General features: G+C 49.6%; 2 protein-coding genes across 2 annotated transcripts; one reads left to right on the top strand and one right to left on the bottom strand.

Annotated features, from left to right (window-relative positions):
- Positions 1–1,679: 1,679 nt before the first annotated feature.
- GNL2 (G protein nucleolar 2) lies at positions 1,680–24,399 on the top strand. The gene is made up of 16 exons (XM_083369038.1): positions 1,680–1,795; positions 1,876–1,960; positions 8,374–8,468; positions 8,622–8,761; positions 10,765–10,949; positions 11,721–11,787; positions 12,284–12,442; positions 12,725–12,838; positions 14,078–14,206; positions 15,022–15,126; positions 17,631–17,789; positions 18,191–18,298; positions 19,349–19,749; positions 21,771–21,850; positions 22,427–22,515; positions 24,243–24,399. The coding sequence occupies exons 1-16, from the start codon at positions 1,726–1,728 to the stop codon at positions 24,369–24,371; spliced, it is 2,115 nt and encodes a 704-aa protein (XP_083225164.1). The 5' UTR covers positions 1,680–1,725; the 3' UTR covers positions 24,372–24,399.
- Positions 24,390–27,069, bottom strand: DNALI1 (dynein axonemal light intermediate chain 1). Its single transcript, XM_083369046.1, has 6 exons — positions 26,894–27,069; positions 26,672–26,808; positions 26,422–26,591; positions 26,152–26,330; positions 25,868–26,032; positions 24,390–24,966 (listed from the first exon to the last, which is right to left on the bottom strand). The coding sequence occupies exons 1-6, from the start codon at positions 26,972–26,974 to the stop codon at positions 24,931–24,933; spliced, it is 768 nt and encodes a 255-aa protein (XP_083225172.1). The 5' UTR covers positions 26,975–27,069; the 3' UTR covers positions 24,390–24,930.
- Positions 27,070–27,144: the final 75 nt, after the last annotated feature.

Raw genomic sequence — 27,144 nt, 5'->3', positions numbered from 1 at the left:
CTAGAACTGAGAAATTTCCTAACATGAGGACAATTAATCAGGGGAACGGTTTGCCTTCAGAAGTTGTGGGTGCTTCATCACGGGAGGTTTTGAAGAAGAGACTAGACAGCCATTGGACAAATATTTGCCTGAAATGACAGAGGTTCCGGCCTGAGCAAGGGGTTGGACTAGAAGACCTCCAAGGTCCCTTCCAACTTTGTTCTTCTGTTATTTCCAGAAGCAAATTGCCCAATCCCAAAACTGAGATACAATCTGTTCTTGGCAGCTCCCTGCTCACTTCTGCTAACGATGACCCGCAAATGCTCGAGGCTACTTTCCAGACACCTTAGCCGCTGGACTTCTGCACCCACTGCGGAGGACCGAGGGTGCGACTCTTCCCTCCAGCCTGAACCGGCATCATAATCATAATAGTAAAGTTGGGACGGACCTTGGAGGTCATCTAGTCCAACCTCGTGCTCAGGCAGGAAACCCTATACCATTTCAGGCAAATGGCTGTCCAGTCTCTTCTTAAAAACTTCCACTGTTGGAGCATTCACAGCTTCTGGAGGCAGATTGTTCCACTGATTAATTGTTCTAACTGTCAGGAAGTTTCTCCTTAATTTAGGTTGCTTCTCTCCTTGGTTAGTTTCCATCCATTGCTTCTTGTCCTGCCTTTGGGCGCTTTGAAGAACAGCTTGAGTCCCTCTTATTTATGGCAGCCCCTGAGATATTGGAACACTGCTATCATGTCCCCCCTCGTCCTTTTCTTCGTTAGACTAGACATACCCAATTCCAGCAGCCATTCCTTATATGTTTTAGTCTCCAGTCCACTAATCATCTTTGTTGCTCTTCTCTGTACTCTTTCTCAACATCTTGTTTACATCTTGGTGACCAAAACTGGATGCAGTATTCCAGGTGTGGCCTTACCAAAGCATTGTAAAGTGGTATTAATACTTCACTTGATCTTGATTCTATTCCTCTGCAGCCTAGCACTGTGTTGGCTTTTTTGGCAGCTGCAGCACACTGCTGGCTTATATTGAAGTGATTGTCCACTAGGACTCCGAGATCCCTCTCACAGTTACTACTATTGAGCAAGGCACCACCTATACTATACCTGTGCATTTGATTTTTCCTGCCTAAATGTAGAACCTTACTTTTTTCACCATTGAATTTCATTTTGTTAGATAGCGCCCAGTGTTTGAGTCTGTCCAGGTCCTCCTGTATTTTAAGCCTATCTTCTGGAATGTTGGCTATTCCTGCCAGCTTGGTGTCGTCTGCAAATTTGATGAGTTCCCCATCTATCCCCTCATCCAAATCGTTGATGAAGATATTGAAGAGCACTGGGCCCAGAACAGAGCCCTGAGGCACCCACTACACACTTCCTTCCATGTAGATGCGGTTCCATTGAGGACCACATGCTGAGTGCGGCCTGTCAGCCAGCTACGAATCCATCAAGACTGCAGATATTCTCCTTTACTGATTGAGCAGGGGGTTGGACTAGAAGACCTCCAAGGCCCCTTCCAACCCTGTTATTCTCTCATTCTGTAACTACTCGATTGAGGCCACTTCGCCCCCGAACCGCCTCTGGTCGCCCGCGGGCGCCTACAGCCTCCACGTGATGCGGCGTGACGTCATGCGAGCGGGCGCTGCGTCTCGCTGGCGACAGCCGGAAGCGCGCCTGGGCTCTTCCGGAAGTCATTCCTGGCCGCTCTGGCACTTCGGGTCCCTGCCGCCGCCGCCGCCGCCATGGGGAAAGCGCGCTTCCAGGGCCGCCGCCGCGCCAGCTTCAACCCGTCGCGCTCCAGCAGCAACCCGGGTAAGCGGAGCCGCCAATGGGCGGGGGGCCGCGGGGGTCTGCCGGGTGGCGGGCGCTGATGCTCGGCTTTGTCCCCGCAGATCGACCGGCCGGCGCTGGAGGCCACAACATGCGGGACCGCGCCACCATCCGCCGCCTCAACATGTACCGACAGCGGGAGCGCCGGTGAGTGGAAAGGCCGCGTGGAAAGGCCGGAGCGCCCGGGCGATGCTGCTGCTGCTGCTGCCAGCCCTCCGCCGCCCGCCACCCCCAAGTGCCGGCTTCGTTTTCCCTTTCTGGTGAAACGGACTCGGGTCCAGATCGGATCAAAGGAATCCGGTTTCTTCCTACCCAGCAGGCTAACAAAAGGCACAGCCGGAGACCCCTGGCCCGGTTTCATTAACAGGTGGACCGGCTCGTAATCCAGCAAATACAGAGCAGTCCTCGACCCACAGCCACAATTGAGCCCAACATTTCAGTTGCTAAGCGAGACGTTTGTTAAGCGACTCTGCCCCCATTTTATGACCTTTCTTGCCACCGTTGTTAAGTGAATCACTGAAGTCATGAGTAAGTTGATTGTTAAGGGAATCTGGCTTTCCCCCATTGACTTGGCTTGTCAGAAGGGGATCAGGTGACCCTGGGACACTCCCGAGTGTCATAAGTATGAGTCAGTTGCCAAGGCTCTGAATTTTGATCACGTGACCGTGAGGATGCTGCAAGAGTTGCAAGTGTGAAAAATCGTCATAAGTCACCTTTTTCAGTGCCATTGTAGCTGTGAACGGTCACTAAATGAAGTGTTGTAGGTCGAGGACCACTTGTACAGAATGATGCCTGTAAGGTCCCAAAGCAGACATGTCAAACACAAGGCCCGGGGGCCAGATCCGGCCCGCGAAGTGGTTTCATGCAGCCCGCGAAGCCATCCTGGAAACAGTGAGGGAACGGCCCCCACTGCCTTGGCCCTGGCCCAGAGACCCTCCTTCTGCCAGAGACCCTCAGATCTGTCCCACTCCTGCCCAGGCCCCCATAGGCACCCTTGATGCCAACGATGTAGAGCTGGCCACGCCCACCCAGTAGGCCATACGCACTCTAGCCACGCCCACCCAGTAGGCCACGCCCACCCTAGCCACACCCACCCGGCTCCAAGGGCAACCGCCATGCTGATGCGGCCCTCAATGAAATTGAGTTTGACACCCCTGTCCCAAAGGCTTCAGGCAGTTACAAAGAACTCCTGCCGTAGGGATGGTTTATGAACATCTTGGGCTCATCTTTCCTCAGATTTCGTAGCATAAAATTTCTACACTAGAACTTTGCTATGAAAGTTTCTGGCCTCGTATACATATACTTAGCAGGAGGGATTGCTAAATTATGTGCTAAATTGGAAAAATATTTTTCTTCTATTTTTTCTGGTGTAAAACCAACACATGGAAATTAATGAGAAGCAGAAAATCCTCATCATTTGTAGCTGTCACTGAATAAATTGTTGTTGTTGTTGTTAGTTGCGAAGTCGTGTCCGACCCATCGCGACCCTATGGACAACGTTCCTCCAGGCTTTCCTGTCCTCTACCATCTTCTGGAGTCCATTTAAGCTCACGCCTACTGCTTCAGTGACTCCATCCAGCCACCACCTCCTCTGTCGTCCCCTTCTCTTGCCTTTCCCAGCATGAGGCTCTTCTCCAGTGAGTCCTTCCTTCTCATTAGGTGGCCAAAGGATTTGAGTTTCAGCTTCAGGATCTGGCCTTCTAAAGAGCAGTCAGGGTTGATCTCCTCTAGGACTGACCGGTTTGATCGCCTTGCTAAGATTTCATAAAATGTGCTAAAGATCAGCACCAGTATATTTTAGAGCAAAGCAGCTGACATTTTAAATGATACAGGAAAAGCTCTGAAAGTTTTAGTCAAACTACCTTAGGCAACAATTATTCTGTTTTCAGCAATGGCAAGTTTCAGCTATCTTTTTTTAAAAGAAAAACATTTGAATGTTTGCAAACAGAACAAAAAGGCAATCAAATATGTGAATCGGTATGTGGATGTGGTGGAAGCAAGAATAGTTTGCAAACAAGCAAAAGTATATATGGAATGGGGATGCTGTAAATTAGATTGAGTCATGCTTGCTTTTTAAAAATGTTTCTAATCTCGTGAACACCAGCTGCCTGCAATTAGTGCAGGTTCGCATCCCACCAGGCTCAAGGTTGACTCAGCCTTCCATCCTTCCTAGGTAGGTAAAATGAGGACCCAGATTGTTGGGGGCAATAAGCTGACTTTGTAATAATGCCGCTTGGGGTGTGTGTGTGAAAGCCCTAATAAGCAGGCATATACATAGAATGAAGGCTACTGCTAAGCTTGTAAGAGAAGGGCGGGATATAAATGGAATTAAAATAAAAATAAATTAAAATAAAATAAATATACATAGCGGCTGAGATACTTGGCTAGTTAACAGTATAGCCAGGAAATGGAGCCACTAACATATTCAGGCCCCCAGTCTCAGGAACGTAGCCATGTCTTTAAGGCCCTACGAAAGATGGACCATTTGATCTCCAAAGGAAGGATGTTCCATACAGCAGGGGCCACTGTAGGAACAGTGCATCTGCTAGTCCCCACCAACCAACATTCTTTCGCCAATGGGATCTGTAGCATTCCATTTCTGCTAGGTCTAGTTGGATGGCTAGAGACTCTTGGAAAAAGGCGATGCCTCAGGTAACCCGGTCCCAATCCAGGTGGGTTTTTAAAGGCGACAACCAGCACCTTGAACTGCACATTGGCATCCAATGCAGCTCATGCAGAAATGGCATTACGTTTGCCGTATATCTGGCAGCCTTTACTATCCAGGCAGCTACATTTTGCACCGGTTGAAGTTTCCAAGTGCTTTTTTTAGGGGCAGCTCCCTATAGACCACGTTTGCAGTAGCCTGTAGGGAGGTTACGAGGGCATGAGTTACTGTGAGCAGGGCCTCCCATTCCAAGAATGGGCGTGACTGGCGCACCACCCAAAAGTGTGCAAAGGTTGTCCTAACCACAACTGCCACCTGCTCTTCAAGGATGAGTTTACAAGTGTAGGAACACACACACACACACACACACACACACACACACACACACAGGCTGTGCACTGGTCCAACCCCATCCAGAACTAAAAATGGAAGAACCTTGTGTCTGGAGGGTCCAAATGCCTACAGCCACCCTGTCTTGTCCCAGCCAGGTCTCAGTAATGCATCCTAGATCAATCTTTTTCTTGACAAGTTATGGATCAAAGTGGCTTTATTACAGACTGATCTAGCATTCACCGGGAGCAGCCAAAGCCTGGGGCCTTAATACCTGTGGTTCGATCCCTGTGAGCAGCCTGTTTTTCGACTCTCACCATATTTCCTCTATCCATCACTATTGCTCCCATCCCTTCAGTGCCTTCCCCCTTTCCCCTATGCTCTTTTGGCCACCTTGTATATTTGTTGGTGGCAGTACCAGGACTGCTGCTGAAGTAGAGAGTCAGGACCATCAGCTGCCACAGTCCCCAGGCCTCTGTTTCAGCCACAGCGCTGCCAATGCTGCCTCAAACCCCATACAGCAGCACCGTTGCTCAAAGCTCCATTTGCCCCTGCCGCTCTGCGCTTCACAGGCTCTGCCGTGCCCCACTGACCTTTGCCACCTCGTGCTGAGCCATGTGTCCCATTCTCACAATCACTTCGAAAACTGGTGTTCCCCAGGTATTGCGAGAATGGGACGTGGGGCTTGGAGAATGGCAGGAGCCCCATTCTCCAAATCGCATGCGCCACTCCTTCTCCAAACAGCGGCTTGGATGGCGGCTTAGAGAAGGAATGGGATACAAGTTTGGAGAACGGCACAAGGTGACAAAGATCTGTGGGGCACAGAGGGGGCTTTGTGGAAGGGTGCTGGCATGTCTGACCAGGGTATAGGGCATGACGTGGCATTTGTCAGTAGTAGCAGCAGCACTGGGCTCAAGTAGAGGCTGAGATGTAGTGGTAGTGGGCTAAGGCTGAAGGTCCCGGGCCTCTCCTTCAGCCCTGGCCCTGACGAGCTCCGCTGTATAAGGTGGCCAAAAGAACGTAAATGGGGGGGGGGGGGGAGAGAGAGAGAGTTGGAGGAATTACAGTTTCCTTGCAGTCATAAGTGGGCACCTGGAACCTCCCGGGGTGTAGCACCCTTGCACTATGCTGCTGGGCCAGGCTGGGACACTTGAGTCTTTCCGGGGCGACTATGGGTGCCCGGCAACACCCCCAACTTGTGCATGGCTTGTGCTGAGCCTTCTAGGCCCTCCCCCAAGCCCCTGAACACCCCCATGCCCCCTACCCAGAACTCCTTCCCCTTAACGACCCTGACAGCTGGGAGTGCCAGGATTGCAGGCACTAAATGATACATACATCTGATGTCTTTTTTTATGACTGATTTGCTTAGTGATCAAAATCCCAGACCCGGTTGTGGTTGTGAGTTGAGATAGTCCTCAACTACTACTAGCAAAAAAGAGAGTAACATGATGAATATTTACTAAATTTGTGCGCCACCCATTTCATTGTCAGGTGACCCTGGGCGGCTTACATCATAAAAGCAAAGGTAGAAACATTAACACATGAAATATTTAAATTAACAGAAATTAAATAAACCAGAATACAACGGGGTGCGGGTGGGATCTTCTTCCTAGTCCACTAACAACCTCTAGCCTGAAATGCCCCATTAGGGGCCACAAACGAATCAGCAGAGCCAGGTCTCCAGGCCCTTTTGGAAGGCCAAAAGGCTGGGTGCCGAACTCACATTGAGGGACGTGATGTTCCCACGGCAGAAAAGGCTCTTCTTCTGGACCCCAACAGCTGGAATTTCTTGGCTGATTGGATCCTCAGCATGCGCCTTCTGCTGGAGCGAGTGGGGCAAATCAATCCCACTGGAGTAAGACAGTTCTTCAGGATATGTATGTGCCTTCAGAATTTCATCCAGATTGTTCCACTGGCTCTGGTAAACTTTTCTGCATGGTTTTGCTTCTACAGTGTTTATTTGTTCCTTTGCTCAGAAATCTTCTCTCGTAGCTTTACCTAGTTCATGAATCCGAACGAGATAAACCAGGGACTGGCTCTGGACACGGTTATATCAGTCTGTGGAACAATCTTGGAGAGGAACCCGTCTCCTATCCAATGTCCCTGAAAAGCAGAGGCTGGTTCCATGCACCCGCAGGGTCACCCACCACCTCCATGGCCCGCTGCAGATCGCCCAGGCGGCCCAGCAGCCCCATGGCGGCCACGTCCTCCACCCGTGCCCCACAGCATCATCTGTTTGCGATGGGGCACAAGGGTGGAGTCTTGTCCCCATTGACCGGCTGCCATGTCTTTGGCTGCGCTGCTCCAGGTCTGGGGGTGACTCTCCTCCGGGGGGGGCTGCTGGTGTGGAGGGGGGCCCCGGGGGAAAGCGGGGCTGGGCGACAGCCTGTGTGCCCACAGAGAGGGCTCCAAGTGCCGCCTCTGGCACTCGTGCCATAGGTTCGCCTCCACTGTTCTAGGGAGTGGCTTTCCTGATTCTCTTCCTCTGTCTCCTACCCAGTTTCGGGCTGTCTTGCTTCTTGTCTCACCTCTCCCCCCCCCCTCCTTGGAATGTGCTCCCTCCTTCCTGAAAAACTGCAGTTTCACTGTAGTCCATCCCACCTGCTCCCCCTTTGCAAGCATTATCCACCCCAGATCAAAAGTGTGTGTGTGTGGGTGGGGGGGGGAGATTCCACAGTCATCCTCTTGTCGATTTGGTACCTAATAAGCTCCAGTTCTTTGGCTTCCTGGACATGGGGTCAGTTAGCAAATCTTTACATTGTTGTTATCATGTGGCAGAGTGGCCATTTTCCCCGGAAGATATAAGAGTTTGAGGTACAGCTGGCCTCTGTTTTTCCTCAGCTGTATGACTATTTTTCTCAATATTGGAGCTTCTTTCCTCCCTATGGAAACCAGTCGATTTTGTGCTCAGTTATGTACCGCGCGTGTGTTCAGCATCCATGAACAGGTGCTAAATGGAAGCATCCTTACGTTTTTTCCCCCAAGCATCTCTGCCTACGGAAGGGGGCCAACTGCAAATGTGGAATCTCTTAGCAGTGTGTTTTTCAGAGGCTGTGCTCCGTCGCTTGGCTCAGCCTGTGGAAAAGTGTCAGCCTTGCCTAAAGAGGCCTCCGTCTCTGCAATCTGTTGCCCTAACCCTCCTGACTGCTTCCAGTTGTTCACCTGGCAGTCTACTCTGTCACGGCAGGCAGGCTGTTGAATTTTGTTTGAGCATTTATTTGCCCTTTCCTGCAAGCAAGAAGAATGGTGGGAGATGTTCCAACTTGTCTTCCTAAAGGGTAGGATTTAATTTGTTTAATCTTTTTATAATCCACCCATTCTGAAAATGTGTACGGTTTTAATGGCATTCGTCTTCTCAGCACTCGGAGAACACCCGTTGGAGGGCTGGGCCATCTGGTTCCATGATGTCTTTGTTGATGCATCGTTAGTTCTGTCAGCTTTACCCAGAGAGGGCCAGGACCTGGTTCATGCGAAGGGGGCTCTCTGACAGAGCTGCCGCTTTAAGCTGAAGATGGTAAGCAAGACAGTTACTGTCAAGGCTCTCATGCTGCTCTTTTTTATGCAGGAACAATCGTGGGAAACTGGTCCGACCACTTGAGTTTCAGTCCACGGTGGCGCCAGGCACTGTAGCCCGTGTGGAGCCCAACATTAAGTGGTTCGGTAAGCTTGCTGTGACAGGGGCAGTTTGGGGGGTTCCACGCTTGGGTTTGAATCGGAGACCGAGAGGGCTGCTGGTGCAAGTGCTGTGTTCCCTGCGTCTCGTCAATCCAGGCTACGTCAGGCACCAACAGTTGGAACATTCTCTTTATGTAGGAAACACGCGTGTGATCAAACAGTCCTCTCTTCAGAGATTCCAGGAGGAGATGAAGACGGTGATGAAGGATCCTTACCGAGTGGTCATGAAACAAAGCAGGTTGCCCCTGTCTCTGCTCCACGACCGGATTAAACCTCATGTGAGTGGTACGCTTGTCCTGTTGCACCAGGTGTTATCACTGTGTGTGGGTGGTTGGGGGAGACTCTGGCTGCATTCTCTGTCTCCCCTCCTCCCTCCCTCCCTTGCATGTATCACACAATGAGAAACCCTCTGCAATAGGAAAGCCTAGTGGAGGCACATCATTTACATTTACAGTCGTGTTCACATTTGCCCATAATTATCTATAGCCAGAGAGACAGAGAGAGACAGAGCCAGAGAATGTGTGTGTGAGAGACACAGAGAGAGAGAGAGAGACCAGAGAGTGTGAGAGACAGAAAATAAACAAATGTATTTATTTAGCATATGGCTTACAATGTCAGGGAAATCTACAAATGCTAGACACAATGCCTAGATTGCTAATTCATTCTGTTTCATGCTTGCAGTCCTACCCCTGGGGGCCAAATAGCTTTACACCAGCTAACTAAAACAAAAGAGGGAGAACAAAAAGACGGTTTTTAAGGCTTTGCTTAAAAGGTGATTCAGCGCAATAGGCTAGCCAAGTGGAAGGTTCTCTCCACTCCTACGCTCATTGACATGAAGTGCTAGCTGGATGACTCATCCACATGGGCAGCTCCAAGCCTCTTCTGTGGGACCTCTTCTGCCTGCCCAGTTTGCGTGAGGTCTTTCCTGGGCTGCAGTGCTCACTCGCCCAACTACAAAGAGGACAGGAAGAGTGAAGCAGGATATACTCAGAATGTATACAATGTGGCATGATCATTCCACTTCTTTTTCTCTGCCTGAAGGTGCCCAGCAAAATTCTGGCCCCAAATTGTCTCTTTTGGGGAAAGACTTGCCTATACAAAGCGATGCTGCTCCATTGGCTGAGAGTCCCCAGTGGGATGGGGGTGCTACTGCTGAGGTCTACCTGTCAGTTTGCCAGATCCCAATGCAGCTAAGCCTGTTTCTTCTTTGTTCCCCCCCCCCCGCATAGCTTGATTTTCCTCTGAACAGCTGTTTTTTTTTTTAAACCAGTTCCCATATGTCTCTAATAAAATGAAAACATTCTAAATTCTGACTAGGGTCCTCTAAAGTTCAAGCACACATCATTTGCTTAGCGCTTCTTGCCTGCTAGAGGAGAGTTGGTTCCAAAGAAGGAGCCGGCCTTCCCAAAGCAGAAATCAAGCTGTGAGGCAGATTATCCTGGACAGTTCTGAATTTTGGCAGAACGAAAGCTCCGTGGCTGAAACAAAGCAGTCGGCAAAGAACAGCGGGATCTTCACCCTTGTAACTTCAGTCACAGTGGAAGGAAAGGGATGCCAAGCCATGAAGTCGACACTCTGGCTAGCATAGCCTGTGTCAGGACCCACCCCAATCCACCTCTTAGGAAAGAAGAACTCTTGGAGACAGGATTGTCCAAGCAGGAACTTTTACTAAAACATGATTGTCAGTGGATAATCTAGACAGGATCTAGAAACTGTCGCAGATTGATACTTTTAAAGTGTCTCCAAGTAAAACCCCTTCCCCTCAGTCCATTTGGTCAGTCCCGGATCAATTAAGGTTCATGTGTCAGAACCCTTCATGGGAAAAGGGATCTTCCATGCCTTTACTTTACTTTACATTTACTTCCTCCCCTTCAGATTCCGATGGGAGATACAAACCAGAATCTCTCCCCCCTCCCAATCTTTCTTTGTTCTTCTCAGTTCAAAGGTTCTTCCCCTGGTCTTTGATGATGGCCTCCAGGCAGGCTGAATAAACAACCTTGCATCTAATGGATAGGGATGGCCAATTGACATCTTCTCTTCTCCTCCTTGGGAATGGCAGAATCCAGTGAGGGGTGAGATTTAGGGGTATACAGATAAGGATTTAGGAATGGAATGTAAATGGATTCTGACAGCCTGCTTGGGGTCAGCAGTGGCGTCGCTGTGGCCCTGTAGCTTTTCCGCGGGGAAAGCTTAGGGGGGTAATTCTCGGTGGTGCCCAGCTGAGCCTGAGCAGCTGGTTCTGAGCCAGGATGACGGAGATGGGCCCTTCTTCTGCTTTTAGAATTCCAAAGTCCACATTCTTGATACCGAAACCTTTGAAATCACCTTTGGTCCAAAATCTCAGCGGAAGCGACCAAATCTACCGGCAAGTGATGTGCAGTCTCTGGTAGAAAATGCCATAGTTGAGGCCAGCAACTACAGCCAAGACAAAGACCGGGATTTGGTGACAGAGGATACTGGAGTCAGGTATATTATCGGGACTGGCCCCCAGAAATGTGGTTGGGTGTGGAGGGGTGTGTGTGAAGGGTGATGCATTTTCCCCCTGAAGTTGGAGGGTTGTTAGGCACCCTTGTGGGGTTGGGGTTGCTCGGTTCTTCCCTAAACCAGCAGCGTCCACCCGAATCTCTAATCGCTTAAATGCTCCAGCTACATTAAGTTATTAGGAGCACCTGGATGATTTTGTTGGCCTTGTGCTAGATGCGTTGGCAACTGGGACTTCTTTGGCTGGAGTTTCCGACTCCCCCCCAGATGGATATTAATTCTGCTTCCACCCAACTTGATTTCTTCCCATTCTGACCGCGGGACTTGGCATATTCTCTGCCCTTCCAGGTGCAGTGATATTTCATCTGCCAGGCAGCTTTGTTATAGCCCGCAAATGCTTTTTTTACTTGATTACAACTGACATGGTTTTGACGTAGAACAAACAGAAGGGACGCCGGCAATGTGTCTGCTCTTTGAGACTTGGCATTTAAAATGAATAAAACTTTCAAATAAATGAATGCCCTTTTATTCGTGAAAAAGATAAATAGGGCACCACAGTGGCTCTCGTGTGGATGGTTCAGCTGGTGAAAGAGTATTCTGTGAGAAGAAGAGACAATATGTTGGGTGCACAAATCCATTGTAAGGAGAGGTCATTTTTTTTCTCCCAGGGAAAAAGGAATCTGCCATCTAGTCATCTGTTGACACACTGCCTGGTTGTGCTTTTGTGTGGCTGAGTCTTCTGGTTCCCTTTTTCAGGGTGGAGGTGCAAGAGGAAATCTACAAAAAAGGACAGTCTAAGCGGATCTGGGGAGAACTTTACAAGGTATGTGAAAGGGGGGTTGTGGCTGTGTAACTGTGTACTTGCAAACGTTTCTGACTAAGGCATGGGGAGGCTGTTCCTACCATGGTGTCCTGGACTAGCTTGCTTGCCTTTTTATTATTTTTATCACTCCCTTATTGTATAAATAACTCAAGGTGGCAAGCATACATAATACTTGTTCTTCCTCCCATCTTCCCCTGCGAGATGGGATTGGGCCGAGAGAGAGTGACTGGCCTAAACTTGCCCAGCTGGCTTTCACACCTAAGGCAGAACTGGGATGCACCGTTTCCTGGTTCCTAGCCTGGTTCCCTGACCTCTAGACCAAAAGCATTGAGTTTCTTCCAAGTTAAAGTAGGCCTGGAGTTTCATGTGTTCAATTCTGCTTAACTGCATGGTTTGAAATGCCAGAACTTGATTAGTGTGAAGAGTTAAAACATGGAAATCCTCCTGGATGCTTCCCCAACCCACTAAATCTCTCACTTTGCCTCTGAACTGCCAGGTGATAGATTCATCAGATGTCGTGGTGCAAGTGTTGGATACCAGAGATCCCATGGGGACCCGATCCCCGCACGTGGAGGCCTACCTAAAGAAGGAGAAGCCCTGGAAGCATCTCATTTTTGTTCTGAACAAATGCGACCTTGTGCCCACGTGGGTGACGGTAGGTCCCTTGGGAAATGAGGTGGGCTACAAGAAAAAGCTGCCGGCTTGGGGCTTGTCTCCAGTGCAGAGAGACCGTCTTCCACGTGAACTCAGTAAATGTCAGGAATGAAGCTTGGAGAGGTTTTTGCATCTGCTTGGATGTGCAATTTGGAATGGTTGGGGTGGGGGGTGGGGGTAGGTCCAGAACCTGTTGGCTGGCAACTTCCTCCTTAAGCAGCTGGCTTGCCTGGGATGGGGGGGGGGGCTGCTGAGCATGGAGACTTGGTTTTATTTCTTCCAGAGGCGCTGGGTGGCACTTCTGTCTCAGGAGTATCCGACCTTGGCTTTTCACGCCAGCCTCACAAACCCTTTTGGAAAAGGTGCCTTCATTCAGCTCTTGCGGCAGTTTGGGAAGGTATAGTAAATCTTTTCTGCTTGCCTTGAGTATACTGAAGAATGCTGTGTTAGGTGGCCCATCACTTCAGTATGAGCCGGCAGCGTGCTGCAGCTGCCAAAAAAGCCAATGCAGTCCTAGGCTGCATCAGCAGAAGGACAGCATCAAGATCACGAGAAGTGATAGTGCCACTTTATACTGCACTAGTGAGGCCACACTTGGAATACTGCATCCAGTTCTGGTCCCCACGATACAAACATAATGCTGAGGCCCTAGACCCGTGGTGGTGAACCTGTGGCACGCGCACAGCCCTCTCTGTGGGCACGCGCGTTGTCACCCCAGTCTTAGGCCTTCAGCTGGTTTTTATGAAACCTTTTCGCTTTAGGCTTCCACTGCTGTGTGCAAAAAAAAAGGTTCAATCAACCTCGCGGGGAAAAAAAAGATCTTCCAAAGTTGGAATTAATTGACTTTTTAGTCCCACCCAGTCTGTCGTGACCACCGCAGCCACGCCCACCCAAAGGGCCACGCCCACCCAGCACCCGACGATACATAAGTGGGTTTTGGGTTGCAGTTTGGTCACTCAGTCTACAAAAGGTTCACCATCACTTCCCTAGACAGTGTGCAGAGAAAAGCAACTAAGATGAGAAGGAGCCTGAAGGCTAAATTGTACGATGGACAGTTGTGGGAACCGAGCATAGCAGATGGGCTCGGGGTGACACCATAGCTATCTTCCAGTACTTGAGGGGCTGTTACAGAGAAGTCAACCTATTATCTAATTAGTCTCTGCATCTCAGAAAGGTGCTTTGTAGAATAGGTTGACACCCTCTTCCAGACGTGCAGGCACTAATTTGGAAAGTTGAGGGGGGATTGAGGGGGGGGAGGTGTAGGCCAGAAAGCTCTAAGAGAACTAATTAGTCCAGAGGTGCCTTGAAGCTTACGCGAATCATCATCATTAGCAGCAGCAGCAGCAGCTCTTCTCGGGGATTCTGCTGCTTGGTTGATGGCAGCACAGAGAGGAGTGGGGATTTGTCCTAATGAAGAAGAAGGGAAAGTCCTGAGATGGAGTCAGCTGCTGGGGCTCCGACAGATTTGTTCTCCCCGGGATGGCGCTCTACTGTCAGTGTTGGTGACTCCTCTGTCTGTTGACTGTCTTGCACTTGGCTTTCCAAAAGACCCGACGGCTGGTCCAAGACTTCCTGCTCTATTTCTTAGGATGTTCAGCTTCAGCCGGCCTCATTCTCTCTGTGTTGTCCCTTACAGCTGCATGTAGATAAGAAGCAGATCAGCGTGGGCTTCATTGGATACCCTAATGTGGGGAAGAGCTCCATAATCAACACCCTCCGCTCCAAGAAAGTCTGCAGCGTGGCTCCCATTGCTGGTGAAACCAAGGCAAGCTTCCCCACAGATTCTGGGTTAAAATGTGGCCATTGTGACTGACTTCCTCTGCCTGAAGGCAAGGTCTTCTGCATCAGTGTGAAGCGTGTTCTCACTTCTAGGATTGCAGGGCTGGAGTAAAAGTGCCTGAGGTGTAGTTCCTCATCCTCTGTACTTTAGGTCTTTGTTTCTCCAGATGTGAGAAATATCTGATAACTTGGAGGGGGATGCTGAACAAAACTTTTATCAGATGGCCGAAAGAACCCAAAATGGCCATGTTGGAACTAGCATGTAGAGCAGGGGGTCTTCAAACTTGGCCCTTTTATGACTTGCGGACTTCAACTCCCAGAATTCCTCAGCCGGGCACGCTGGCTGAGGAATGCTGGGAGTTGAAGTCCGCAAGTCATCAAAGGGCCAAGTTCGAAGACCCCTGATGTAGAGTGAGAATCTTTGTGTCAATATGCTCAGCTGATTAGACAGCTACAGAAATTCACTGAAATGTGATTACTGGGGGGGGGGGGGGAAAACCCAACCTTGCCATTTAAATGTGGTTCTGAGCTTTGCTGATGTGTGTGTGAACAGTAGAAAAACTGCCTTTAGGGAGAAGAAAACAGGCTTGGATTTATTGTATGCCCTGCTCTCTAGCCTGCTTGCTAAGTAGCCTTTCCAAAGAAAGAGCAGGTGAGGCGATGATATTAAAGGGCTACTCGCTTGTTTCCTGGCCATGAGGTTCTTGATGCTTAGATCCTTGAACAATCTCAAGAGCTGCTGTCATGTGTTCTGTTCCTTCTGAAATAAAAGACAGCCTGGCTTTCCTTTTCCCTCTACAGGTATGGCAGTACATCACTTTAATGCGCCGTATTTTCCTTATTGACTGCCCAGGTGTGGTGCACCCCTCAGGAGACTCGGAAACGGATATTGTACTCAAAGGAGTGGTACGTATCAAGGGAGACATTGGGCAAGCTTTTTTCTGCCTTAGTCTGACTTGGCCAGCCTTACTTACCGCGTTTCCCTGAAAATAAGACCTACCTTGAAAATATGACCTAGCTTGAGTTTCACACATGTGCCCAATATAAGCCCTACCCCCAAAATAAGCCCTACCTAAGATCCTGCCCACTCCATTGCACCTGGTTGTACAAAGTGGGGCGAGGCACACCACGGTGGGGATGGGGGGGGTGGAGCTGTCCCATGCGCCTCACACCCACTTATCTTAGAACGGTTGCAGCCAGGCCTCCCATGCCCCAACACCTGCCTCGGCTTGCTGGCCCACTTCTTCTGCGGCCACTCGCAACTGCTCGCGCGCATCGCCCCCGGCCTCCATTTTGCCTTCAGAGGTCTTCCAGAAAGGCCTCTGCAGCTGAGAAATGAGCTCCGGATTGACGCGCATGGGCCCCCTGGCCTCTGTTTCACTGTCAAGAGGCCTTTCTGGAAGGCCTCTGACAGTGAAACGGAAGCTGGGGAGTACCACTCACGTCAATTTCCAAAGCTCATTTCTCGGCTGCAGAGGCCTGAGTGATGTTCGGGAGCGGTAGCAGAAGAAGTGGGCCGGAGAGACAGGTGTCGGGACTTGAGAGGCCTGGCTGCAGTGGTCCTAAGGTAAGCGGGTAAGACATCTCCTGAAAATAAGACCTTGTGCCTCTTTGGGAGGCAAAAAAATTATAAGACGATCTTATTTTGGAGGGAACACAGTATTATTGAAATGTTGCCAAGATGCAGGGGCTTAAATAACCACAATAGATTACTTAATTTACTTAAGATTTCAGTAAGGCATTTGACAAAGTAGATCACAGCCTACTTGGTAAGAAAGAAAATCATGGAATAGACAGTACCACTATCAGTTGTATTCGTAGCTGGCTGACAAACTGCACTCAGCATTTGGTCCTTGGTGGAACTACATCTACATGGAGGGAAGCATGTGGTGGGGTGCCCAGGGTTCTGTCTTAGGCCCAGTGCTCTTCAACATCTTCATGAACGATTTGGATGAGGGGATAGAAGGAGAACTCATCAGATTTTCAGATGACACAAAGCTGACAAGAGTAGCCAACACTTTAGAAGATAGGCTCAAGATTGAGAAGGACTATGACAGACTTGAACAGTGGACCCTATCCAACAAAATGTAATTCAGTGGTGAGAAAGGTAAGATCTTACACTTAGACAAGAAAAAAAAATGCATACATATAGAATAGTGGCACCTGGCTGTAGTAGTAGTAGTAACAGGAATGTTGGTGACCTAGTACAGAGGTCCCCAACCCCTGGTCCATGGAGCAGTACTGGGCTGCGGCATGCCATAACTGGTCCGCACAAACAAGCAAAACCCCATCCGTGGGAGGCAGGCAGCACACAAAACCATGCACCCTCCAGTCCGTGGAAAAACCTCTCTCCACGGAACTGATCCCTGGTGCTCAAAGGGTTGGGGACCTCTGCAAGTATGAGCTTGCACTTTGCTGCAGCTGCTAGAAGGACCAATGTAGTCCTTGGCTGCATCAACAGAGGGATAGTATCTAGATCACATGAAGGACTAATGGAGGCTTTATACTGCACTGCATCCCCTTTTGGTCACCATGATACAAAAAGAATGAGCGCAGTGAAGAGCAACAAAGAGGATGAAGGGACTGGAGGCTAAAGCATATGATAGAATGGTTTCAGGAAGAGAAAGAGTAGTGGTGACATGGTAGCAGTCTTCCAGGACATGAGGGGTTGCTGCAGATGCGGGGATTGACTTATTCTCCAAAGCACCTGAGGCAGGGAAAGAGCTAATGGATGAACACTCATTAAAGAGAGATCCTGCCTAGAACTAAGGAGAAATTTCCTGACAGTGAGAAGAATTAATGAGCGCAAAGGGCAGCCTCTGTGGATGCTCCATTGCTGGAGGTTTTCAGGAAGAGATTGGACAATGATTTGTCCGGAATGGTATAGGACCGTGGTGGCAAACCTATGGCACGCGTGTCACAGGTGGCACTCAGAGCCCTCTCTGTGGGCATGCGCCCTATCGCCCCAGTCCTAGGCCTTCAGCTGGGTTTTATAAAACCTTTTTGCTTTATGACTCCGCCGCTGTGTGCAACAACAACAAAAAAGGTTCAGTCAATCAATTTTAACTTCTCGTGGGGGAAAAAAAAAGATCTCGCAAAGTTGAAATTGATTGATCCACCCAGTCTGCCGTTACACTGCATCCACGCCCACCCAATGGGCCACGGCCACCCAATGGGCCACTCCCACCCGGCACCCGATGATACATAAGTGGGTTTAGGGTTGCAGTTTGGGCACTCGGTCTCCAAAAGGTTTGTCATCACTGGTATAGGATCTCCTGCTTGAGCAGGGGATTGGACTAGAAGACCTCCAAAGCCCCTTCCAACCATATTTTCTTCGTAGTCGGAGATGCATGTGTGGAAATCTGTGTCTTTGGTAAAAGCTAGGAGTTTGACTGCTCTGTAATTTCCAGGTTCAGGTAGAAAAAATCAAGAGTCCGGAAGACCACATTGCTACTGTGCTGGACAGAGCCAAGCCGGAATACATCAGGAAGACATATAAAATAGAGTCCTGGGAAAATGCAGAGGATTTCCTGAAGAAGCTAGCATTCCAGACTGGGAAGTTACTGAAGGTGAATCTGGCCTTATGAGTGCCGAATAGCCGTTTGATTCCAGAGAAAGGAATTTGGAGCCTTTAGTGCGGACGTTCGGTCAGCAAGTGAGACATTTCCTGAAGAGGAAAAGTCAATTATGCTACAGGGAGATGATGACTTAGTGTGGTTGCTGATGGCTTGCTCTCTGGGAGGCTGAAGGGGCTTGATGGTAATATCGGATGAAGCAGGCCATCAGAGTACACAGTGGGGTAGTTTGAGGAGATACGGTACGAATCCAGCCCATAGTTCCCCCCTCCCGCTCTCTCTGCACACATCCTGCCCGGAGTCGTGGCCCCAGGCCCCTTCATCGTCAGGCTGTTCTCTTGGATCTCCTCTCTTCCCTTCTTCCGTTGTGACCGCTGGCCCGTCTGCCTTTGCAGGGAGGGGAGCCTGATCTGCACACGGCCAGCCGGATGGTGCTGAATGACTGGCAGAGAGGCCGCATCCCGTTCTTTGTGAAGCCTCCCAGCGTGGAACGGGACTCTCCGGTAAGGGCAGCCAGAATAGCTTGAGTGTTTCTTTTCAAAGAGAAAAAGGAGGAAATACAAGAGCAGGAGTTGGCAATCAAAACAGTATTTAAGCAGGCTGGTTTTGAAGGCAAGAACTTGAAATAATAGAAATCTTGCTCCCCTTCCTGGGTCCCTACGAATATTCACTGTGTCTTGTCTGGCCGTAAGAGGGCAGACAAGTAGATGAGCCTTTTCCGGGCCTTTTACGTCTCCCCCAACTTCACACAAGGTGAGGAGGGCCCACCTGACTTGGACAACTTAAAGGTTTTTGTACCATTTTCGTAATTATAAACTACTCGTGGGAGTAATTCAGAACAAGCAGTTTCAGTGCACAAGTAGTCCTCGGCTTACAATCATTCATTAGTGACCATTCAAAGTTACAACAGCACTGAAAAAAGAGATTTATGACCGTTTTGTCACATGGCCGTTGCAGCAGCCCTGTGGTCAGGTGATCACAATTTGGCCGTTTGGCAACTGAGTCATATTTATGACAGTTGCAGGGTCCCTACTTGTGATCTTCTGAGAAGCAAAGTCAGTGGGGAAACCAGATTCACTTAACAACGGCGTTACTAACTTAACGACTGCAGTGATTTGCTTAACATTGCCAAGAAAGGCCATAAAATGGGACAAAACTCAGTTTAACTCTCTTAGTAACTGAAATTTTAGGCTCGGTTGTCGTAAGTCAAGGACTATCTGTAATTGTCTTCTATGTATTCTGTTGTCAGAAAAGAAGGGAAACTGAGCCATCACTTCTGTCCGGAGTCCCTACCTTCTTTTTAGGAAGATGGGAGGATTTGATGGTGGTACATCTGCATAAAGGGATTGGTGTACTTGACTATCCTTTCTCATGAATCTGGGTTCTGACTGGCATAGGTCAGGTCAGGATCCTGGCAAGCCTTACCGAAGGCCTTCAGAAGGGGAAAATTGTGCCAAAAGCCTTTGGAGTCGAACAACCCAGTGGCAAAGTGAAGGGCGGGGATGGACGAGTAACCTGGCTTGCAGAGAAACTTCCATTGCTTACTTTCTCAGCCCACAGAAGCTGCCTCAGATGTGACTACAGGCCTGAGTCACAGTGAGAACTCAGGGATGAGAGAAGAATGTGAAGGACAGGCTGGGAGCGATGGGTGTGCCAGCGTGGCACCAAAACGGCCTTTGCCTCAAGTGCCACAAAACTATGAGAAGATCACAGTGACCTCTCAATTCTTGGAAGAGGACCTAGTTCCTGTGAATATGCTGGGTATCAGTGAAACAGACAGCGGTTCGGAGGAAGAGGAGGAAGAGGAAGAGCAGAGTTCACCACAGGGGAAGCCAACTTGTGAGGCTAGCCCCAGAGAAGATCCAAAGGTCGTACTTAGGTCCCTGGACGAGAAGATTGCCAAGTACAAGAGATTCTTGGAGAAGGCAAAGGCCAGGAGATTCTCAGCCATAAGGTAGGGCATCCGACTTTCCTTGGTTCATCTGATTGGGCAGAAAGAAGGGCCTAAAACACCCACTCAAGTCTGACTAATCCTTAACCCTCTTTCTTTCCAGCATCGATTGCAGCACCTAGTTCATACTTAAAACAAAAATTTCAGGCTCAATCTGTTTCTGTGCACGGAATCTTCAGGTGGTTGAAAGATGCACATTTGGGGTCTCTGCCCCTCCCCCCGCATGAAACAAAAGGGGCTGTTTTGTTCTGTGCAGGGGCTGAAATGCAATGGTGTCGGGTAGAGAGAGTGTGGGGGCAAGTGGAAGAACAGGGCACAAAACCAGACGGGGAGTATGGAGGAAAAGTGAGAATCAGCTGGGCATTGCTATCTCTCCTCCCCATAGTTGTTCCCCCACCGCCAGTCAGTTTGCAAACCCCATATGTTCCCTATCCACCCTTCTCCAAAAAATCAGTCTCGCCCCCTCTTGATCAGCCATTTTCTACTTGGAACCTTTTAGAAGCATGGAGCATGTTTTAGGACTTATACTTAAGACACATGGAGGTTTCCAGCTGTGGGAACATGCCATAAAATAAGTTCCTCAGAGTCTTCTGCCACATGCAGGAATTCCCAATCACTTCCAGCAATAATAGTAGGGCCTACCAACAGTTACAGCAGTCGGTAAATTTCTTTGCGGGTCACTTCATAAAGAGAATAAGCAACCCCTATGATTGGGATGGAATGGACAAAGATGCTTTTCTGCCAGCGAAGGTCCCACCTCATCCCCTCCTATTGTGCTAAACGGTTCTCCATCATGTAATGATTGGGGTGAGGAACTCGCCAACAACCGATGGCTGTTATTCACCCGTAGGTGATGGTTTGAATAAAAGCCTCCCGCGTTCTGGAACACGTCCATATTCTGCCCGTTCCTGCAGAACGGAGGAAAAAAGGAAGCCCCTGGAAACATAGAGGTGGTTGGGTTGGTGGGAAACTGCAGCCTGGGAAGTGGGGGCTTTTAAGAAGTAGTGACATCACATCTTTGCCCTGGTATGAATTATTTTTCCCCCAAAGTCAGGACAAGTAAAACATCATTTTTTTCCATTATAAACCATAGTTTGAGCCAAAATGGTTCAGCAGATAACCCTAGGAAGGAGCTTCTTCTAGGTTCACAGCAGCTCTCTCCCCACTTACTTACGTTCCATCAAGTCAGGGTTAGCTCTGAGCAGCCAGAGATATTTCTCTCCAGGATTTGTCCTTAGCCTGATCTTCCAGGTTTTCCATTGTCCACTCATCGCCCCTGGAACCGAATCCATCTGCCTGGCTGCTGGTCATCTTCTTCCTCTTTCCTTCCACCTTGCCCAGCATTGTAGGTAGTCCTTGCTTAATGACCACAGTTGGACTGGCCATTCTGTTACTAAGCAACACATCACATGACCAGTCCACACCAGATTTACGACATCATTCCCACTGCAGTCGTGAAGTGAGACATCCCGTGTCTGTGACTTGCAATTTTACTGCCAGGTTCTCCATTGGCTTTTTTTTGAAGCTGGCTGCAAATCATGCAGAGGGTGAGCACCTGACTGCCGGATGTTGCAACAGTCCTAAATGTCTGTTGGCTGTGAAGCACCCACATTTCAGTCAGGTAACCACAGGGATGCTGCAACAGCCCTAAGTGCAGTGACTTATTGTAAAGTTACTTTTTCATTGCTGTTGTAACTGAACTGTTGCTAAACCCTTAGCAGTCGTTAAGCAAGGACTTGCCTATACAGCCTTCTCCAGAGTCAGGTCTTTGCACGTGTCCAAAGCGAGATAATTTGATTCTTGTCATTTGTACATTAGTGAGAACGCTGGGTTTATTTCTTCAGTGATCCATTTGTTGGTTATTTATAAAGCATATATTCTACATTGTATTTTTTTCAATTTATGATTATGATAAGAGAATTAGGCTGTCCTATTAAACTTGAGGCTATACAACTGCTAGACGGAGGGTGGGGTGGAATCAGATCTAGGTAGAGACTTAACTGTTTGTTTGCTCTCCTACCTAGAATCCCTAAGGGGCTGAATGAAAAAATATTTGCAAAACCAGAGTTGGATTCAGTGGCTGTTGAAACTCAGAAGACTGGAGGTATGGTGGCTCCTTCAGCAGTATCTGCATCCTGTGCACATTTTATAACTTTATTCTTATAAAGGGCCATTGCTGGCTTCATTCCACTTGACACACTTAAGCCACAGGATTCTGTTGCAGTGCAGATAGTATAGTTCTCCACAATTTTTTTTCCCAAAATGCTCAACTGTTACTAATCTGCATGGATTTAGACTAGCACGGAGTACTGGTTGTTAAGGAATGACTATGAAAAAGTGTAGTTGCCCTCTTGTTCACTTTGGAGAGCTTCCCAAGTGCATCTGTGTAGCCTAGAAAGCTGCAGTAGATAGGCCCACACCTAGTCTGGAAAGCCCTTTTTCTCATGCGGTTTTAAGTGACCTACTTTGCTTCTTGTGTTCGTTGAACATATTTAAGGTCATCCATCAGGGAAAAGGGGGGCCAGGAAGCTGTCATTTTATGTGGAAGGGGAGCCCAGCTATCCCATTCTGAAGCAGTTTTGTCCTTTACTGGAAAACTCTTCGTTGCTCAGTGTTTCGTTCTTCAGGAAGAGCTTTCTCTTTATTTGTCTCTTACCTATTCTTGACATGCTACTTTTAGGAAAACAGAGAGAGAGAAGGAAAAGGAAGGTATCGGAGGGAGAGGAACAGCAGAGTTCCAGCGCCTGCAAGAAACTGAATTCAAAGGAGGTAAGTGTCAGCAGTGGAAGTTGGCTGAGTGGCTTTGGGACAGTCGCTTTTCCTTAGCTCAAACCATCTTATGGAATTGTTCTGGGGGAAACAGGAGGTGGGAGCAGTATGTAGGTCAACCTTTTCACCGATTGGACCACTTTTAGGATATGGCAGTATTTGAGTACCACCTAGCAAGGTGTCAGAAACTTGATGACCAAAAACAAAACACCTGTTCAAAGTTGCATTTGCACTGCAATGTCTTCTGACCATTTTTTCACACTTAATGACCATTGCAGCATCCCCTGGGTCATGTGATTTATATTTGGATGCTTGGTAATTGATTCATATTTATGGTCACAGTGTCCCAGGGTCATGTGATCCCCTTCTGCAACCTTTTGACAAGCAAATTCAATGGCAGGGCTGCTAGTGGCCAAGTGCTAAGGCAGGACTTCTCTCCCTCCTTCCCTGCCTCCCTCTCTCTCATTCCCTTCTCCTTCTGAAGGAAGAATTTGAAACCCCACCCCCACCCCATATTTTCCCTCTTCCATATATTCATCAAACAAGGAAAAGCCTCCAGAGACAGAAAAGACAAGCCATTGAGGGAACCAGCTGAAAAAGTCGCATTCCCCTTTAAGAATTAGCTACTGGCTAGAAAGGAAAGTTAAGGAGCTGGCGGCCAGCACTTAAGGAAGAAAAAAAAATGTAGTAAGTGCTGGCTGCCGGCTAAGTCAGCCTCCCCAAATGGCTCCATTCATAAGTAAAGGAATGCTACAGGCAAAATCCATTCAGGAGAAAAATACTTCAAAATCCCTTGCAGCAAAACTTACAGCTAACAATAGCAGAGCAATAGAAGCTAACACAAGACATCAGCCAAGTAGAAATTGCCAAACACTCCTTAAGAACACAAAGCCCACATTGCACAAATCCCAGAACTCTCAAAGTCACAAAAGCACGTAAGAATCCTTCCACTCTCCATCTCTCTCCCTTCATGCCCCACCTCCAGCCAATGCTGCCTTTCTTCATTTCTGGTGGAGGGCGACACCCCTCCCCCCTTTCTGGCCTGTTTGTTCCTGCCAGCACAGGTGGCCCCAGAAGTTGTAGATTGGTTCATGGCCAGCCGGCCTGCTTGATCTCCTCTGCTCTCCCCCACCCTCCTCCTCCTTTTCTCTCTTCTGTGCAGCTGGAGCTGACTCCACTTCCTCCCAAGGCTGCCTCTTTTTTTCTCTCTCCCTCTCCCTCCAAAGTGCCTCCTTTTATAGCCTCTCCTGTCTACATCCCCCTCCTCCTCCTTTCTCATGGGGGGAGGTGAGCCTGGGGCCTTTGCCTCGCCCCAGCCACTCTGCAGCTCCAGAGGACTCTCTCACAGTAAGTCCTTGCCTGCGCTGGCTCTTTCCCTCCCCCACTACACTTGGCTGGGCAGGGCTGTGTGCTACCTGCCTCTTGCTAATGTACCACAGGGGGATATGCATACCACCGGTTGAAAAGCCTTGATGTAGGTTACCTTGAGTTATACAGAAACTGAAAGTAGGATGTAATCAGTGGTTCTCTGCGGTTTTCACAAGGTGCAGCCCAAGGGAAGTGTGTTCATTTTATGTGGCATAGTTGTCATGTAGTGTGGATTTTAAAAACAGAATTGTAGTAGGGCTTATGTATGGGGAAAAGATTTCCTTTTGAGATAGTAAGTTACAGCTATTACATTGTCCATTGTCTTGGATTGTTCCAAAACCTTTGTTTTGCCTTTGCAGAAGAGAAGAGCAGAGCGGCAGCAGCACTCAAAGAAAGTTGGTGTTCGATATTATGATACTCATAACATCAAAAACAGAAACAGGAACAAGAGGAAAGTTGACACTGGAGGCCAGAGACTTACAACCTAAGATAAATCAATAAAGATACATCTTGAAATGGTTATCTTTATAAATCCACATAGTAAACATTCACATGAAAACTGTTGGTTACCAGTTGGGATCCTTACAAAAGACTTTGCCCATCAATGTGAAAACTAAAAATCAAAGTATGAGAAAGGGCAAATTTTCTTACTACTTTTGGCATACATGGCTGGTAAAGGGGAAGTTGATCAGGATGCGTGATCACCAGTTAAACCACTACATCAGATTTCAGGAGTCAGGATTAATTTCAATGCATTTTGTACAGCCCTTGTTTTGCAATTGGGCAGAGTCCTGCTGGCATTTTTTTTAAAAAGTGCCTCTATTATTTACCTCCAGTAAATATTAATTGAAAAGGCAAATCCCAAGCCAGTTGAGATTCTTTTTAAATGTGCAAGAGGCATTTGAACAGTATTTGAATTTGTGTTGATTCAGATGAGGTGGAACAGTTTAGGTACAGGTAGATTCTGGAGTCTTTCAGGAAGAATTCTCTACAGCCGAGTTCTCCTTTTCCCTTCAAGGCACTTTTTGCACTGGGCTGACAGAAAGCTTATTTCTTCGGTGCAATGATGCCTTCCAGCTGTGCCTAAAATAAAGCAGTTAATCAGTGAGGACTTATGCATTGTGCCAAAAAGATACAAAACTGTTGAGAGACAATGGTGCTGCTGGGCATGAAGGAGACACATTGCATCAAATATTTTAGCCGTCGACCATTCTGCAACAGGATATGGTTGGCTTAGAAATGGAAGCGTATTTGTTAAGTTTGAAAAACAGAATCCTGCATGGGCTTTTTTTCAGAGACTTCCAACACCACAAGCGGTGTAAATTGGCCAGGTCCAACTCATCCTAAGACACACAACATATCCAGGTAGTCCTCAACTTACAACCAGTTGCATATGTTTGAAGTTACAATGCACTCGCCAAAATCTATGACTTGATTTGAAAGTTATGATGGCAGCAGCACCCTGTCACGTGATCACATTTTGGGCACTCGGCAACATCCTACAACGCGTCCCCAACCTATGGTCACCGGGAATAGCTGGCGAGCCCCGCCCCACTCACTAGCACTGCCACGTGGGCATTAGCGGCCCCATTTGCAAATCAGAGTGCGTGCCATGGGTGTGCGTGGCCCACTTGTGTATGCCCATGCATGCTAATGCTGTCGTGCGTGCGCACATTTCCCTACTGCTCCCTTCTGGGAAGGTTGGGGAACTCTGTCCTACAATGATATGAACACATTGTTCTGTTTTTTGCCATGGCAAAAACTGAATAAAACAAATTCACTTAATTATACCGTAAGCAAAAAAGATCAAAATCAGGTCAGGTCAGGCAGTGACCTGTTTAACCACCAATTCTGGGCTCAGTTGCGGTCATGGGTCAAGGAGTACCCGTATTGTGCAAGGGAAGGTGGAGTAAGTGGATTCCTTCCTCCCACTAAGCAGAGCAGCCAATGAAAACTAGAAGGCTCAGTTTTTCTCTTCCCTAACCTTGAGCTGCTGATTAGTCCGTTTCAGGAACTGGACCTCCTCGGTGTGCTTCTTCTCTTCCACCTGTCGCCTTTCCAGTTCCCGCTTTTCAATGGCTTCACACTTGGACTTCTGCTCATTCACCTGCCTCTCCAAGTCCCGCTTCTCATCCTCTAGCTCTGCAATCTGGAGACAGAGGAGACACCGGCCGGGGGACCTTGAAGAAGGGCTGCCACTCGTCCGGGGCCTCTGCCTGGGCTGGACGGGCACCCACCGGGAGGCCGGGGAGCTCCGGCTGACCTTACCTTCCTTTCCATGTCGGATTTGCCCTGCTCGGCCTGCAGGGCCTTCCTCATGCCGAAGGCCACGCTGCTCTCGTACAGCGTCTGGTAGGCCGCGATGGTCATCCGGATCTCGTCCCGCACGCGCAGCAGCAGCAGCCCGCGCTCGGCGCAGTTGATGGTCACCTGCCGGATCAGCTCGTCTGCGGGGGCCGGGGGGGAGGGGAGGAGGTCAAGCGACGCCGGCGGCCCCCTCCTCCCTCCCTCCCCCCTCCCCGCCCCGCCGTCGCTCACCGAAGCACTGGGAGTAGAGCTCGCGCCGCACCGGGCAGATGCCGGTCTCGCGCGCCTGGCGCTGCTGCAGCTTGAGGTCCAGCTGCTCCTGCAGGTGCACCACGTCCATGCGCGTGCTGGGCGTGCTGGAGACCTGCTGCACCCAGAGCTGGTTCTCCTCCGTCCATTCTCTGCAGCGGGAGGCGCAGGTCAGCCGCCGCCGCCCCCCCGGCGCCCCCCGCCCCCGTCCCCCGCCCCCCGCCCGGCTCACCGCGGCGGCAGGATGGCGTTGAGGATCTCCTCGGCCTGCTTGCTGGGGTCCACCGAGGGCGACGGCGCCTTGCTCTTGGGCGGCGAGACGGGCCCCGCCGGCACCGACAACTGCGGGCTCCCCTTCAGCGGCCGGGCCTGCGGAGCGGCGGAGCCGTCAATCCCCGCCGGCGGCCCGCCACGCCCGCCCGAACCCCGCTCCCCCCGTCCCCGCCCCGCCTACCTTGGGCGAGCGCTTCTCGGTGTTGCGGCTGACCAGCACCGGCGTCTCGTAGCGCAGGAGGGAGTCCGCGGGGGGGATCATGGCGGCTCCTCCGGGCCCGACCGGCGCCCAGCCAGTTGCGCCGCCGTTGCCACGGCCACGGGGACGCCGGGAGCAGGCGCAGGCGCACAAAGGCCTGGCCGCAAGAACCCCGCCCCCTCGCTGGCCTCAGCCAATCACGGGCCGCGTCGCGCTCACCAGTCACAAGGCCC

This window comes from Vipera ursinii (genome assembly GCF_947247035.1).
Source record: "Vipera ursinii genome assembly, chromosome: 9".
In the NCBI taxonomy this organism is placed as follows: domain Eukaryota; kingdom Metazoa; phylum Chordata; class Lepidosauria; order Squamata; family Viperidae; genus Vipera; species Vipera ursinii.
Note: the sequence above shows the minus strand (reverse complement) of the source record. Positions and strands in the feature narration are given on the sequence as shown.